Source organism: Macaca thibetana, chromosome 11, assembly GCF_024542745.1.
Source record: "Macaca thibetana thibetana isolate TM-01 chromosome 11, ASM2454274v1, whole genome shotgun sequence".
Lineage (NCBI taxonomy): Eukaryota > Metazoa > Chordata > Mammalia > Primates > Cercopithecidae > Macaca > Macaca thibetana.
Window position 1 is genome coordinate 107452775 of NC_065588.1, and position 17275 is coordinate 107470049.

At 52.9% G+C, this 17275-nt stretch overlaps 1 protein-coding gene across 2 annotated transcripts in view; it reads left to right on the forward strand.

Moving 5' to 3' along the window:
- The window catches only part of CUX2 (cut like homeobox 2), a 280830-nt gene that overhangs the window by 211634 nt on the left and 51921 nt on the right, over positions 1 to 17275 (forward strand). For both annotated transcript variants that reach the window (XM_050749630.1, XM_050749629.1), the window contains exons 5-9: positions 9271 to 9405; positions 11312 to 11435; positions 13250 to 13326; positions 14349 to 14415; positions 16178 to 16226. In XM_050749630.1, coding sequence (XP_050605587.1) covers positions 9271 to 9405; positions 11312 to 11435; positions 13250 to 13326; positions 14349 to 14415; positions 16178 to 16226 — 452 coding nt within the window. The remainder of the gene's footprint in view (positions 1 to 9270; positions 9406 to 11311; positions 11436 to 13249; positions 13327 to 14348; positions 14416 to 16177; positions 16227 to 17275) is intronic.

Here is a 17275-nt window from a genome sequence, read left to right on the forward strand (position 1 = left end):
TGGAGCAGGAGAATCACTTGAACCCAAGACGTGTAGGTTGCAGTGAGTTGAGATCACACCATTACACTCCAGCCTGGGCAACAAGCGTGGAACTCCATCTAAAAAAACAAAACACACCCAGAACAGGAGCAAGAAATTTACTTTCCCACAGTTCAGAAGGCTGGAAGTTCAAGATCAAGGTGCCTTCAGGGTTCGTTTCCAGTAGAACCTCCCTTCCTGGCTTGCAGACAGCTGCCTTCTTACTGTGTCCTCACACAGCCTTTCCTCTAGTGATGCACAGAAAAGGGGATGGTCAATGGGTCATTTAAATTATTGTCCCCACCTCCCCCCACCAAAGGCTGTTCAGAAAGTCAGGGATGCTTCTGACAATCTAGAGGATACCACAGGCCGGGAGCGGTGGCTCACGTCTGTAATCCCAGCACTTTGGAAGACTGAGGCGGGCGGATCACTTGAAGTCAGGAGTTAGACACCAGCCTGGCCAACCTGGTGAAACCCTGTCCCTACTAAAAATACAAAAAAAATTAGCCAGGTATGGTGGCGCATGCCTGTAATCTCAGCTACTCTGGAGACTGAGGCAGGACAATCACTTGAACCCAGGAGGCAGAGGTTGCAGTGAGCCGAGATCACGCCACTGCACTCAAGCCTGGGTGATGGAGTGAGACTTAGTTTTTTGTTGTTGTTGTTGTTGTTGTTGTTTAAAGACAATCTCCAAATGTAGCCACATGGGGGCCAGATTAGGCCTTCAGGATGCGGGTCTGCGGCGGGCAGGGTCACAGTTCAGTCCATGGTACAATTGCCTGTTCCAGCATTAGGCAGGACTATTCCCGCCATGCTCAGCCATTGGAAGATGCCATACCTGGAAGGTGTCACCAACACCTCGAGGGAGGTTCTCTCTTGAAGGGAGCGCTGAGTGGCACCTTCCACAACTGCCACGAGTCATAATAATAAGAGCAGCACTCATTTGGAGTCCGCAGATGCCGGGCACTGAAGCAGGAGCTCGGCGTGCTCAGATAGCCCCTGCGTAACCCCATGCAGTAGGTCCTTTTGTTATCTCCCTTTTACTAATGGGGAAACTGAGGCTCGGGGACCCTAAGTGACTTTCCCTGGTGGTGTTACAGCCAGGGTCTGACCTCCAGCCTCCCAGCCTGGCCTCCTTTCCCTTTCTCTAAGCGTGTCTTTGGGGATTTGGGGAAATCACAGTGTTCCCCAATTTCTGTATTTTTAGTAGAGAGGGGTTTCACCATGTTGGTCAGGCTGGTCTCAAACTCCTGACCTCAGGCAGTCTGCCCACCTCGGCCTCCTAAAGTGCTGGGATTACAGGCGTGAGCCACGGCACACGGCCTGTGGTATGTTTTTAATAGCAGCTGGAGCTGACCAGTACACCTTGCTCTGAAACTCCCCACCAGCCTGGCCAAGACTTTCTCAGAGCCATGCTGCAGTCCAAGGTTCATCCTGTCCAATCCTCCCTCCTCCTTCCCTCCTTTCTCAGGCATCAGACTAGCATCCTACCTCCTCCCCTTCCTTCCCCTCTTTCTTTTGTGGGCCTTCCCCTAATAAATCCCTTGCATATCTCTTGCATCAAGTTCAGCCGTGAAGGTGTCTCATAATCACCCTCCCTGACCATCCTGGTTGTAAGGGATAGACCCAGGGCCAAAGTACTCGCCTCCATGGCCTCCTGCCTCTATCTGATGACACCTAATGTTGAGTGCATGCCTGAGATATATTGTAATGGGCATTTGGACAGGGGAACCAGAGAATTGAGTGCGTTGTCCAGGGTCACACAGCAGGCCAGCAGCAGGACCGAGGGCAGCCGTCCGACTTGTGCTTCTGGTCTAATAGTAAGAAGCCAGGGCCCTCATGGTCTGTCTCAAAGCAGCCCGGCCCAGGAGATAAGGCCAGGCAGTAGCAGAGCAAAGCTGGGACACAAGCAGTGGTCCCCTCTGGCCTCTGTGGGAATCAGCCCATTGTTCTTTACTGAGCACTTAGGTGTACCAGGCACTGTGTTAACTGTTTTGCAAAACTTAGGTTTCACATCTTCATAGTAAGTTAGTTATGCGGTTAGTGTCACCATTTTATAGAAGGGAAAACTGAAGCTTAAAGGGCTGAAATGCTTTACTTAAGACCATACAATGAGTAAGTGGCAGAGATGGGATTCTAACCCAGATGGCTCTGCCTGCAGAGCCGCGCTTTGAGCTCACCTCTCGCTTCTTGCTCTCGCTCTAATCAAACCTCTGCTCAAGTGACGCTTTCCCCTCGTGCAGCTCGGAAGGGCCTCTGGTCTCTTCGCCAACCTCTCATTGCCTCAGTTAGTGAGCAGATGTTTATGAAGCACCTACTGCGTGTCAGCGAACAAGACAGACCCTCAGAGCCTATTTCCTCCTCTTTCCTTCCTGGAGGCGCACTGCAGTAGTCCACCCCTCCTGGTTGCTTCCTGGCCAGGCTGCCCTGCACCAGCCCTGTCTAAGCTACAGGGTTTCCTTTCTCCCCAAACCTGTGATGTCGTCTGGGAAAGCCCAGGGTACACCTGGCCCTGCACCCTCCTGAGCATTCAGTCCTCAGTCTCTTTATTATTAGGCCCAATTTTTACCCAGCCTTGAAATGAATCTATTAAACCAGTGATTTCTTAGGTCTCCTTTGGCCCAAAATCATTTATCACATGTATCCATCAGGGTTCTTTAGTGCCATGCAGCAGAAGCCAGCTCTGCAAAACTATTAGGCACAAAAGGAATTTATTAGAAGGCAGAAGGTGGGGGAGAATGGTGAGACCACCTGGGTCAGATGGGACCAGAGCAGTGGGTAGCTGGGCCGGCTGAGGGATCCATTCAAATTCCCAGGGCAGAGCATCTGACCCGCTGCCAGGGGAAGGCGGGGCATCTTAATTGACAGCTCCATTGTATCTGAGAGAGAATGGAAATCACCCGTTAGTTAGAAGGTCTAGCAGCCGAGTCATGAACGACCCCACCCGCTCCCTGAAAGGACTAAGACTGACACACATGAGAATCTTTAGGACTGAGTCCCCGAGATGTTTGACAGATTCCCCAGGGGACTCTGATGTGCCCCTGCTTCGAGCCAGCAAGGTCTCTTGAGCACCCTGTTCTGCCAAGCGGGGCCAGTGTCCCTGGACGGCAGCTCAACCCTCCCTGCCTCACCCTGGGGAAATGACTTCACCCCAGTGCCTCCGTTTTTCCATGTGGGAAATTGGGATCCAGCAGTGCCTGCCTCTGTGTTGTGGTGAAGACTGAACGAATTCTAATCCGTGGAAAGGGCTTTGGCCGTTAGGACTCCGTTGCAGCCCGACTTTGGCCAAGGCATCTGGATATTACAGCCACCTTCTCCCTCAAGTTGGGGAATCCGGGACAGCACAGTGTGAGAGGAAACGGTCTAAGGGCCCATCTCAGCCTCTGCCACCAACTCTCCAGCAGATTTCAGGGATAACATCAGACCCCACTGTGTCCTGGGGTGGAAGGGATGTTGGACGGATTGATCTGATAGATCGCTCCCCAGTGCGACTTTCTAAGTTTAAATATTTGGGTCCCAAAGTAGAGTTAGCTCAAAGCAGGATTATTAGATTCTGGGTCTCTGGGGCACTGATGCAAACAGGTGAAGCCATACCCTGTCCCGAGTTCCACAGAGCATCTCTGCCCAGACAGCCAGCGCCCAGAATGCCAGCGCCTGGTGTGCTGCCTTGTCTAGGGGTGATAAAAGCAGACAGCACTTAGCAAGCGCCACCCTGTGCCTGGGTCTGCAATTATCTGCACACCTTCTCTCCCCCAGTCCTTAACCACCCTAGACATGTACCCCCATTTTACAAATGAGGAAACAGAGGCTCCAAGAGGTTAGCTTGGCCAATTGCAGTGGGAGCTGACACCCGATCCTTAAATCACTATTGCCTCTCTCAATATCTTTTTAAAATCTTTCCAATAAGAATTCCTGGGAAGACCAGGTGTGGTGGCTCACACCTGTAATCCTAGCACTTTGGGAAGCCAAGGCAGGAGGATCACTTTAGGAAGGGATTTGAGACCAGTCTCAGCAACATAGCAAGACCCCATCTCTACAAAAATTAAAAAATCAGTGGTTGGGCGCAGTGGCTCATGCCTGTAATTCTAGCACATTGGGAGGTCGAGGTGGGAGGATCACCTGAGATTGGGAGTTTGAGACCAGCCTGGCCAACATGATGAAACCCCATCTCTACTGAAAATACAAAAATTAGCCTGGCATGGTGATAGCTGTACTCCCAGCTACTCGGAAGGCTAAGACAGGAGAATCGCTTGAACCCAGGAGGCAGAGGTTGCAGTGAGCCTAGATCGAGCCACGGCACTCCAGCCTGGGCAACAGAGCAAGACCTTGTCTCTAAATAATAACAGTAATAATAATTCCTGGGAATTAGGAAGTTTCCAGTTTATAAGTAGAGAAACTGAGGCTCCAGGCCCCATGGGATCTGGACCCTGAGCTGGACTTTGGACTCTGTGAACTTAATGACTGTTTTACACCGTACCTGCAAAGCAAGGCAAAAAGACAGAGCTTTGAAATCTATGGACCTGACAAAGGTCCAGCCAGACCCTGCTCCCACCAGCCTCTCTGGGGAGCCACGTAAGGCCAGCCTCCCCAAGACAGAGCACACAGCCAGCAAGGAATGACCCACAGGGCCTCAGAGTAGAATGAAATATCAATACCTAATCCCTGAGAACAGGGTGAGTGACAGACATCCGTTATCACCAAGTATAGTCGTTTGGTTCAATGGGCTCACGGCCAGCAGAGCCCCTGGGCCACGAGCCGGATCCTCCCCCTCCTTGGAACCGGAGCAAGCCCTCCGTGGCCCTGCGTGGTCCACTTGGCACCACACCGTCTTGTGTTTGTCTAACTTCCCTGACCCCGGCGAGTGCTCGTCGCCTTTTTTCCTCCTTTCTCAAAAACCAGGACACAATAGGAAGCGTTTCCTTGAACTTATTAAAAAATCCAGACTTGTAAATTAATTTGTTCGTGTTGTACAAAGGCAGTGCAGATGGACTCATTAGCATGCACACAACAAATAATTATAGATGAATTTTTAGCTGGCCTGCCTAATGCGCTTGCTGGGTTAATTATGTCAATGTATAATTACATCAGCCCGGGGAGACATAATGGCATACCCTGCTGCGCAGGCCCTGCCTAATGACGGGGCGTGGGGGCTGCCGGCAGACGAAAGCCACCACTGCCTTCCTGCGCACCTGCTTACCTCGGCATGGACGCCCATTGTCCGAGCCCCCGCCACCTAAACAAACTGGCCACAGCAGAGTAAAACAGGGAAGCCTCCTTGTTCCAGCCAGACCTGAAGGCCCCATGTATAGGCACGGCCCCGTTTCTTCCATCAGCAGATATTTATTGGGTTGGACTGTGGGTCACACTTCATGGTAGGTACAAGAATTCCAGCAGGGTGGGGGGTGGGAGAGGGTGCAAAAACTGATGCAGTCTGGCCTTCCCATGTGGAGTTTGCAGTCCAGTGGGTGTTAATTAGGTGAACCTGCAAATAAACGTGCATTAGAACTGCAGTGGGTGCCGTGAAGGAAAGGTGCAGGCAGCTCATATCAGAGTACAGGTTAGTGGAGGGCTTCCTGGAAGCAGGGGCATTTGAGTTGCACTATGGAAGGCAAGTAAGTGTTAACTAGCTGAAAGGCGTTGCTCAGGGGAGGGTGTTCCTGGTAAGGATCCCGTGCAAAGGGTCTGAGGTGGGAAGTAAGAAGAAGCCAATGTGACTGGAGCTCAGAAAGAAGTGAGGGCTTCTGTTTACTCTGAGCTAACCAAGTGTGTGGTGCCACGGGGAGCATTTTACATGGATCCTTACCACAGCCCCATGAGGTTGCTACATTTATGGTAAGGCACAGAGAGGTACAGTCACTTGCCAAAGTCACACAGCAATCCCCAGAAGCAAGTATAGATTAGCAGACTCCAGGGATATCTAACCTTGAGGTCCATGCTCTTAATCCCTCTGCTTCCCAGCAGAGAGCAAGGGCCAAACAGATGCTGGCAGAAATATCTGGGGGAGGGGCCAGGCATGATAACTCACGCCTGTAATCCCAGCACTTTGGGATGCCAAGGCAGGCAGATCACCTGAGTTCGAGACCAGTCTGACCAACATGGTGAAACCCCAACTCTATTAAAAATACAAAAATTTGGCCAGGCACAGTAGCTCATGCCTGTAATCCTGGCACTTTCAGAGGCCAAGGTGGGTGGATCACCTGAGGTCAGGAGTTCAAGACCAGCCTGGCCAACATGGTGAAACCCCATCTCTACCAAAAATAAAAAATTTAGCTGGGTGTGATGGCGCGCATCTGTAATCCCAGCTACTCAGGAGGCTGAGGCAGAAGAGTCACTTGAACCCAGGAGGCAGAGGTTGCAGTGAGCCAAGATCGTGCCACTGCACTCCAGCCTGGGCAACAGTGCGAGACTCCATCTCAAAAAAAATAAATAAATAAATACAAAAATTACCCAGGGGTGGTGGCACACACCTGGAATCCCAGCTCCTTGGGAGGCTGAGTCACGAGAATAGCTTGAACACGGGAGGCAGAGATTGCAGTGAGCTGAGATCACGCCGCTGCACTCCAGCCTGGGCAAACAGAGCCAGACTCTGTCTCCAAAACAGAAAAAAGGAAAAAAGAAAATTCTAGGGGAGGGACCAGGAAGAGACAGGGCTTCCATGCATTAGAAAGAACTGAACCAGACTAGGCCCCTTGGTCTATGTCCAGGACCCTGGCTTTCCTGGGTGCCGTGGACACCATCTGCACCTGCTAGGGCTGGCAAGAGCAGGCACTAGGACAGGAGGCCTTTGTGGTATCAAAGCAAGAGACCCAGGTTCGAGTCTCACATCTACCCTTCAGCAAGTCACCTGGTTTCTCTGAGCCTCAGTTTCCTCATCTGTGAAAATGCACTGGATCCAAGCCAGCCTCCAGGGGATGCCGTGAGGATGCTGGGAAGCCAGTCCCGTGCATGGGCTTTGTAGCCTGGAAGGTGCCAACACACCTCTGAGATGATCCACGTTTCTTAGTCCCTGCCCTAGATGGGGACTTGGGGAAAGCGTCCTGGAAGAAGTGAGGCAGGACTTCAGAGTATAAGGAAGCAGATGTACTTGCGGCGTGAAGGGCTGGGAGAGGGAACTGAATTCCAGGCAGTAGGACCTGCGCGTTCCTCACCTTTGAGTGATTGGGGAATTTGTGGACATCTTACATCTAGATGTGTGTTTTGCCCCCCGAAAAAGCCGTTAACCAACAACATGTGTCACAAATGATGGTGTCACCAGGTCCACTGATAAGCACACCAAGAATTACATGGGCGAGGATGTTGGTGCAAAATAGGAATACAGGGAGCAGGGAGGCTGGGAGAGCTCGCGAAGAGGTGGGGCAGCCACCTGGGAGCATCTAGACCCCCACACAGCCTACGGAAGTGCTGGGTGAGGCCATGGGGGAGTCGTCACTCCAAAGTCAGCCCTCAGAGCAGTCCCGCCTCGGTATCCCCGCTGCACACAGGCATGTAGGTGGAGGCCATGGGAAGGTTGGCCTCAGAGCGATGGATCTCAGAGCAGCAGCCAGATCCTTGCTCAGTGCCCCTCGCTGTAGTTGGAGGTCTGCAAGGCACAGTTTCAAAGTGCCACAGATGGCATCATAAAATCAAGAAAATGCAATGAAGCCAGGGCAACATGATGAGACCTGTGTCTACAAAAAAGTACAAAAATTAGCTGGGCATGGTGGTGCACACCCTTGATCCCAGCTACTCGGGAGGCTGAGGCAGGATCACTTGAACAGAATCTCACTCTGTTGCTGAGGCTGGGGTATAGTAATACAATCTCTACTCTCTGCAGCCTCGACCTCCCAGGCTCAAGTGATCCTCCCACTTCAGCCGCCTGGGTAACTGGGACTACAAGCATGTGCCACCATGCCCAGCTAATTTTTTTTTTTTTTTTTTTTTTTTTTTTTTTTTTTTTTTTTTTTGAGATGGAGCCTTACTCTGTCCCCTAGGCTGGAGTGCAATGGCGCCATCTCGGCTCACTGCAACCTCTGCCTCCCGGGTTCAAGTGATTCTCCTGCTTCAGCCTTCCGAGTAGCTGGGATTACAGGTGCCTGCCACCACACCCAGCTAATTTTTTTTTTTTTTTTTTTTTTTTTGAGACGGAGTCTTGCTGTGTCCCCAGGCTGGAGTGCAGTGGCACGATCTCGACTCACTGCAAGTTCCACCCCCTAAGTTCACACCATTCTCCTGCCTCAGCCTGCCAAGTAGCTGGGACTACAGGCGCCGCCACCACGCCCAGCTAATTTTTTATATTGTTAGTAGAGACAGGGTTTCACCGTGTTAGCCAGGATGGTCTCCATCTCCTGACCTTGTGATCCGCCCGCCTCAGCCTCCCAGAGTGCTAGGATTACAGGCGTGAGCCACCACGCCCAGCCACCCAGCTAATTTTTGTATTTTTAGTAGCAACGGGGTTTTACCATATTGGTCAGGTTGGTCTCGAACTCCTGACCTCAGGTGATCCACCCGCCACGGCCTCCCAAAGTGCTGGGATTACAGGCATGAGCCACTGAGCCCAGACTACTTTTTAAATTTTTTTGCAGAGATGAGATTTTGCCATGCTGCCCAGGCTGGTCTTGAACTGCTGGGTTCAAGTGAGCCTCCCACCTCGGCCTCCCAAATTGCTGGGATTACAGGCGTTAGCCACTGCACTCGGACAACCTTTTTTTTTTTTTTTTTTTTTTTTTTTTTTTTTTTTGAGACGGAGTCTTGCTCTATCACCCAGGCTGGAGGGCAGTGGCGTGATCTCAGCTCACTGCAATCTCCACCTCCCGGGTTCAAGTGATTCTCCTGCTTCAGCCTCCAGAGTAGCTGGGACTACAAGCATGAGCCACCATGCCTGGTTAATTTTTTTGAATTTTAGCAGAGATGGGGTTTCACCATGTTGGTCAGGCTGGTCTCGAACTCCTGACCTCAAATGATCCGCCCACCTTAGCCTCCCTAAGTGCTGGGATTACAGGCATGAGCCACCGCACCCAGCCTGGTCGACTATTATTATTGTTAGTATTATTCCCAGCTGGACAGGACACCCACACCCTGGAGAGAGCAGATGCTGCCCTGAACAAGTGCCTGGACGAGCCTGCTCCCTCGTAGAGCAGAAAGTCCATGCTATTTCCTGCAAGCCAGCAGGGTGACTCCAGTGGCTCCTGTGGGGCCTGCCAGGCCCTGCAGCCACAGTCCAGGTGTCCCCATCCATCAGGCCCTCATCATCCCTGTCTTTCTCTCCCTGCACAGACCCCGTGCCTGTGTTTGAGGCGGCGCGCGGCCTAGACGACAGACTGCAGCCCCCCAGCTTTGACCCCAGCGGGCAGCCCCGGCGAGACCTCCACACTTCGTGGAAGAGGAACCCCGAGCTCCTCAGCCCCAAAGGTACTGATACGGCCTCCTCGGCGCATCTACAATAAACAACCAGGCTGCAGATCTTCAGAGCCAAACTCGGCCAGCCTTGTTGGCGGGTGGCTGTGGCAGGGAACTGGGCAGGTGAAGGCCTTTGGTAACCGTCTAATTCCTGGGTGTATATTGAGCCTGGCACTGGAAACGCAATTGGGAGTAAAAGAGAAAAATCCTGCCCTTGTGGTGATGATCTTCTAGAAAGGGAGACTGTCAGTGAACAAATTAGTAAGACATATAGCGTGGCAGGTGGAGAGAGAAGTCAAGAAACCCGTTCAGGTTCCCACCCTCCATGGCCAGCCCCAAAGCACCCTCTGCCCCTGTGATGAATTCAGCACCAAAGGCACCCACCAAGCCCTGGGATGAGCCCCCACAGGGCCTGCCAAGGCGGACGTGATGCAGGTGAGGCCAGTGATGGCTGAGCGTCCACATGTGCGCCCTCCACAGTGGGGAGGGGAAAATAGTCTGGCAGTCCTTTGCTAAGTAAAACACAGGCTCACCACATGACCCAGAAGCACCACAGCTAGGTGTGGACCCCAGAGAACTGAAAACACGGGCTCAAAACAGTGTACACAAATGTACATGGCAGTGTTACTTATAACAGCAAAAGCAGAAACAACTCAAGTGGCTTTCAACAGCTGAATGGACAAACAAAATATCCATAGAGTGGAATATTACTTGGCCATGAAAAGGAAGGAAGCACTGATCCATGCTACAACATGGGTGAACTTTGAAAACATGGTGCCGGCCAGGTGCGGTGGCTCACGCCTGTAATCCCAGCACTTTGGGAGGCTGAGGCAGGTGGATCACAAAGTCAGGAGTTCGAGACCAGCCTGACCAACATAATGAAACCCCATCTCTACTAAAAATACAAAAATTCGCCTGGTGTGGTGGCTCACACCTGTAATCCCAGCTACTTGGGAGGCTTAGGCAGGAGAATTGCCTGAAACTGGGAGGCGGGGGTTGCAGTGAGCCAAGATCGCACCACTGCACTCCAGCCTGGGCGACAGAGCAAGACTCCATCTCAAAAAATAAATAAATAAATAAAAACATAGTACTGAGTGGAAGATGCCAGACAGGAAAGGCCACATAATGTACGATTCTAGTGGTGTGAAATGTCAAAACAGGCAAATCCGTAGAGACAGAAAGGAGATTGGTTGAGTTGTTTAATGGGTACGAGGGGTTTCCTTTTGGGGCAGTGACAGTGTTCTGGAACTAGTGGTGATGGCTTCACAAAACTGTGAATATACTAAATGTCACTGTAAAATGGTGCTTAAAATAGTGAATTTTGGCCAGGCGCGTTGGCTCACACCTGTAATCCCAGCACTTTGGGAGGCCAAGATGGGCACATCACTTGAGGTTAGGAGGTCAAGACCAGCCTGAACAACATGGTAAAACCCCATCTCTGCTAAACAAACAAAACTTAGCCAAGCATGGTGGCGGGCACGTATAATCCAGGTACTCACGAGACTGAGGCAGGAGAATTGCTTGAACCCAGGAGGCAGAGGCTGCAGTGAGCTGAGATCGCACCACTGCACTTGCAGTCCAGCCTGGGCAACAGAGCGAAACTCCGTCTCAAAAAAAAAAAAAAAAAGTGAGTTTTATGTGACGTATATTTTACCACAATTTTAAAAGTATAATAAAGCAGGCCCCGGAGGTATGAGCAGGCAAAAGAAGCTCTGCATGTACTGACACTGGTGTCACAGTGGAAATGACCTGTGTGCTGAGGACACGGGGCCCGCAGGGCCCCACAGCTGCACTCTCTCCAAGGCCCGAGTTTGGGAAATTGATCGCAATCGATGATCGATCCAGTTTACAGGAAGCCGCTCTGGCTGTCACGTTGCTCTCTTGGCAATGGGGGTTTTCCCTCTTTTTCTCCCTGCAGAGCAGAGAGAGGGGACGTCGCCTGCCGGGCCCACGCTGACTGAGGGAAGCCGCCTCCCAGGCATTCCCGGGAAAGCCCTCCTGACAGAAACCTTGCTGCAGAGAAATGAGGCGGAAAAACAAAAGTGAGGAAGGGAGGGTGGGTGGGAGGGAGGAAGGAACGGGCAGGGCTTCTGCTGCCCCACCTGGCTGGGTCATGGAGAGGGAAAGTCTCCTACCAGAATCCAGATGCAGGCTGGAGACCAATATGAGGAAGGGCCGAGGGCTTTGGACTCCAGCCGGGTCTGGGTTCAAACTCCACCTCAGGAACTCAGTGGCCAGCCCTGGGCAAGTCACATCATCCTCTGAGCCTCAATTTTCCCCCCTGGTAAATGGGGCTAAGGGTGGTCCATTCCTCAGCATTCTCTAGAGAAACAGAACTGGTAGGATTTTTTTAATGATTAAGACATGTACTTCTAGGACTTAGCTTATGCAGTTATGGGAACTGCCAGGTACAAAATTGGTAGAGCAGGAGTTGGTGCTGCAGTATTTTTAAATTTTATTTTACAATAATTAGAATGTTTTAGAGATGGGATCTTGCTCTGTCACTCAGGCTGGAGTGCAATGGCACAATTATAGCCCACTGCAGTCTGTAATCCCGGCACTTTGGGAAGCCAAGATAGGAGGATTGCTTGAGGCCAAGAGTTCAAGACCAGCCTGGGCTACAGAGCTGGAGTGCAGGGTGCAATCTTGGCTCACTGCAACCTCCACCTTCCGGGTTTAAGCAATTCTCCTGCCTCAGCCTCTCGAGTAGCTGGGATTACAGATGTGCACTACCACACCTGGCTAATTTTTGTATTTTTAGCAGAGACAGGATTTCACCATGTTGGCCAAGATAGTCTCAAAATCCTGAACTCAAGAGATTCTCCCGCCTTGGCCTCCCAAAGTATTGGGATTACAGGTGTGAGTCCCTGTGCCCAGCCACTTAAAAAAAAAAAATTTTCTATATATATATATATATTTTATATATGTGTGTATATATATATATATATATATTTTTTTTTTTTTTTTTTTTTAATTAGCCAAGCATGGTGGCATGCACCTGTAGTCCCAGCTACATGTAAGGCGGAGGCAGAGCAGAGGATCACTTGAGCCCAGGTGGTTGAGGCTGTAGTGAGCTATGATTGTGCCACTGCACTCTAGCCTGGGCAACAGAGCAAGACCCTATCTTTAAATAAAAAGAAAATGGGCCGGGCGCGGTGGCTCATGCCTGTAATCCCAGCACTTTGGGAGGCCGAAGTAGGCGGATCACTTGAGGTCGGCAGTTTGAGACCAGCCTGACCAACGTGGTGAAACCCTGTCTCTACTAAAATTACAAAAATTAAGCTGTGTGTGGTGGTGCATGCCTGCAATCTCAGGTACTCAGGAGGCTTAGGTGGGAGAATTGCTCGAACCTGAGAGGCGGAGGTTGCAGTGAGCCAAGATCGGGTCACTGCACTCCAGCCTGGGCGACAGAGGAAGACTCCATCTCAAAAAAAAAGAAAACAGAGGAAATGTTACTCCCCTAGGACAGTATCAGTAATTCACAATATTGAGGAACTACTGGGGGCTAGGCACACCAGTGAGCATGCTTCACAGCACCCCCTGAAGCAGACCCTATCAGAAACCCCATTTTAAAAATAAGGAAACTAAGGACCGGAGAGGTTGCTTGCTACTGTAAATTTTTGCCCCTAAAAATCCTGGCAGAAACTAACAGGGGCAACCATGACAGGGCCCACATAGGCAGTGGAGCAGCAGGACAGCCAGGTGCCTGAATGTCGTGTCTAAGGACTTGCAGAAAGACAGAGGTGCAGGTTACAGGGAGTGGGCAAGGGGTAGGAAGCAAGATGGGGCTTGACTCGGGGGCCCCAGGCAAGGCCTGTCCCTACAGCCAGCACAAGCAGGCCTCGTCTCTTCGCAGGGGCCTTCAAGAAGTACAGATCACTTTGGCGGCCAGACTGGGGGAGGCAGAGGAGAAAATCAAAGTCCTACATTCAGGTATGTGTCAGCACCATGTGGCCCAGAGAGAGGACTAGGAGGGGACAGTAATGCTGTCAACGAGGGGTCATGGCTTGGGGTCTGCCACATCCAGGTGTTTTAGAATCAAGAGGGCAAAATGGGAGTTTGGGAAGAATAATCTTACCCAGTGGGGGTCCAAGCCTCTATGCCCCAGAGGCTACATTGCTGTGGAAAGAGGATTTGAGACAGAGTTAATTCAGGTGGTGGCCAAGCGTGGTGGCTCACACTTGTAATCCCGGCACTTTGGGAGGCTGAAGTGAGAAGACTGCTTGAGCCCCAGAGTTTGAGACTGGCCTGGGCAACATGGCAAGACCCTGTCTCTAATTAATTAATTAATTTAATACAACCCCTGCAGGGGCCAAAACACTACCAAGCCGCTGACTTAGGGGAGGCATTGGGGAGGGGTAAGGTCTGGGGCAAACTGGAGAAATGAGGCCTCATCTAAAGAGACAGCCACCGCTTAGCACCAGCTGGGCACTGCCATATGGTCCCCTGTGGCCAGGCCCTTCCATTTGCCCAGAGAAATTAGAAATCTGGAGTTTGATGAATCTGTTCATCGTGTGGATCTTCCCTGTCCTCCGGCCTGCCAGGTTGGAACCGCGGGGTGGTTGAGCACATGGATGGATGGCCCTGCCCAGGTCCTGAAGTGATTTAAGGGTGTTGGGGGGCTTATACCCCAGGTCATGGGGCAGACAGCACCACGCCTCCACCCCTCAACCCTGGCCTGGGTCCCCTGAGCTTCTAGGCCCATGGAGAGTACCTCATCCGCCCTGCACTGCCCACCCCAGCCACTGCACGTCCTTCTCACCAGCCTGAGCCCCTCTAGGGGCAGGAAACTCATTGCCTGTCACCAATTCTGACTGAGAGAAAGGTCTCCGTCACTACCCGAGCTCTCATTCTGCCTGCTGGGCTTCGCAGAGGGAGTGGGCTCCACCTCCCTGGGAGACCCAGCTCCTTCCCACTTGGAGGTGGGGCCTTACCCTGCCTCTGCTTTCTCCCAGCGCTAAAGGCTACACAGGCAGAGCTGCTAGAGCTGCGGCGGAAATACGACGAGGAGGCGGCATCCAAGTAAGTGAGCCCTGCTGAGGTGTACCTCCTCCCTCGGACCCTCCCAGTCAGGCCTCCTCCTTCGGACCCTCCAGTACTTGCCTCCACCCTCTGACCCTCCAGCACTTGCCTCCTCCCTCTGACCCTCCCAGACGTGCTGCCTCCCTCTGACTTTCCCAGATAGGCCTTCTCCCTCTGACCCTTCCAGACATGCCTCCTCCCTCTGACCCTCCAGTATTTCTTCCACCCTCTGGCCTTCCCAGACATGCCTCCTCCCTCTGACCCTCCAGTACTTGCCTCCTCCCTCTGACCTTCCCAGACACGCCTCCACCCTCTGGCCCTCCCAGACAGGCCTTCTCCCTCTGACCCTCCCAGACACGCCTCGTCCCTCTGACCTTCCCAAATACGCCTCCCCCCTCTGACCCTCCCAAACATGCCTCCTCCCTCTGATCATCCCAGACACGCCTCCACCTTCTGGCCCTCCAGTACTTGCCTCCTCCTTCTGATCCTCCAGGACTTACATCCTCCTTCTGTCCCTCCAGACATGCCTCTTCCCTCTGACCTTTCAGACATGCCTCCTCTTTCTGACTCTTCTCCTTCCTCTGACTCTCTGCTGGAGGCCCCCATTTCATTAAGCACCCCTGCTCCTCACCCCCAAAGGCACACTGCTGTCATTTGCTATGCCACTTGCATACCACAGCCATAAATAATGTTCTGGGACCTGGGCTGAGCAAGGGGCTGCTTGGTGGCGGCCTGCCCCTTTGCCCTGGCCCCCTAGGACTGTCCCCACTCCCCAGCTCCACACTCCAATCCTCAGGGCTGAGAGGCATTCACCTAAATTACTCTGGACTCAAGCGTTTATTTAGGCTTTAAGAAATCATTCCTTTTGCAAACACTTATTGAGCACCTACTGTTTATCCAGTGCTGTTCTGCGTCCTTGGAGGAAACATGAGAACATGACCCTGTCCTCAGTCAAGGAGAGGAGACAAAAACTGATGTGCAGTGATACATTTGTTCATTCACACATATTGAGCACTTTCTGTATGCCCAGCACTGTTCTTGGCACATGGCAAATGCTACAAAGGGAAGAACTGGGGATGGGAAAAGAGAATGACAAGAAGGAGTGGGTCCTTTATCTAGGGTAGTCAGGGAGAACTCCCTGGAGGAGGTGGCTTTCAGAATGAAGAGAAGGCCACGTGAAGAAAGCAGGGAAGGGTGCTCCAGGCAGCAGGAACAGCTTGAGCCAAGGAAGGCCCTAAGCATGCATGAAGCACGTGTGTGGCCTTGAGTCACCAAGTGCTCCCCACATGCCCCCCGCATCTCCCATCCCCTGCTAACAGAGGGGACACCTCTCCCAAGCCCCTCCATGCTGGCAGTCTGGAGGGGGCTGGGCAGCGCAGTAAACAAGTGACCGCTGGGGACAGTGCAGGGCGGCCTCCCAGGAGAACACTGTGATCAGGATTTTAAAGCCAAGGGCCATTTTCTTGAGGAAGGGCATTCCAGGCACCACCGGGACAAAGGCTTGGAGGTGGAGTTCAGAGAGGGCCCCTGGGGGAGAGGGGAGGCCAGACTGCCTGGAAGAGGTGCCGTGCTGACGCGCTACTCCCTTTTCCTCACAGCCTAGGCTCTTTTCTCCCCAGCCCGATTTCTCTCCTGTAGCAAGGCTGGAAGGGAGTGCCTTCAGCCCTCCCCTGGGCTCAGGCAGGGGCTGGGGGTGTCAGGAGGGGCGGAGGCCTGGAGCCCGCTGGAAGCCCTTCCTCAGGGCCTCATCTTTGTGTCTCAGGGCAGATGAAGTCGGCCTGATCATGACCAACCTGGAGAAAGCTAATCAGGTGAGGAGGCGCAGTTCCCGCCCGTGGGTGCCAAAGGTTCCCTCTGCCTGGGGTGGGGGTCTCGGGCCAGACGAGGAGGAAGGGACGGAGCTTCGCCAATATTTATTCAACTGTGGGTCCTGTGCATGCCAAGTGAGGGAGCCAGGAGGGGTCTGGGCCCCAGGCCCTGCCCTCTCCAAGCTCCCAGGGTGGGCCCGGGGTGGAGGTTGGGGTAGGGAATACAGACAGACACACTTGGAAATAGAGTGCTCCAAGCAGCAACAGGCAGGAAGGGGCCCCTGACCCAGACTGCAGGAGTCCAGGAAGACATCCGAGAGGAAAGGATGTGGAGCTAAGACCCAAAGAATGAATGACAGCATATCTAGGCACGGGTTCTAAGTGAGGCTCCTGCATCCTGCCTTCCTCCAGCTCAGAGGTGCTGCCATCTGGTGGGCAGAGTCAAGCAGGACTTTAAAAGAAGGGCGACCACAGCCAGGGGGCTCTAGCCCAGAGTCTTGCGTGTCCACCACATCTGTCCCCCAGCTCCCTGCAGTGCCACCAGCCAGAGACATGGCCAGGAGAGGCCAGCAGGGCCTCGAGCCCTCTGTCCCTAGGCCCATCTTCCTGTCTGTGGGGTGGGAGAAGATACCCACCTGCCCCGAGGTCTGCGGGCCCTCAGGGAGAGAGGTCATTTTCCCCAGGGGCAGTTAAGAGGGGCCTCTTGGAAGAGACTTTGCAGCTGGGTTTCAGAGTCCTGATGCTGTTCCCTGAGGGAGGGCAGCCAGGTAGAAGGCTCAGCAGGGGCAGAGGCCCAAGGTGTAGCTCTGTGGGCACAGGGTGGGGGCACTCCCTCCTGCAGAGGAGACTTGGATAAAAGGGTTGATTCTGTGTCCCTGGGAAGCCACCCGAAGGTGCAGGCCTGGGCTGGAAGTGCTGAGACTCTATGAGCCCCTACCCCTGTAGAAGCAGTGTCCCCTATGAGGGTCAGGAAGGCCAAAGACAGGGCCAGGTCACAGTGGTGGTGGTGACCGCAGTGGCTTCCCTGGGCTTAGGTCCAGCATAGTTTTCTG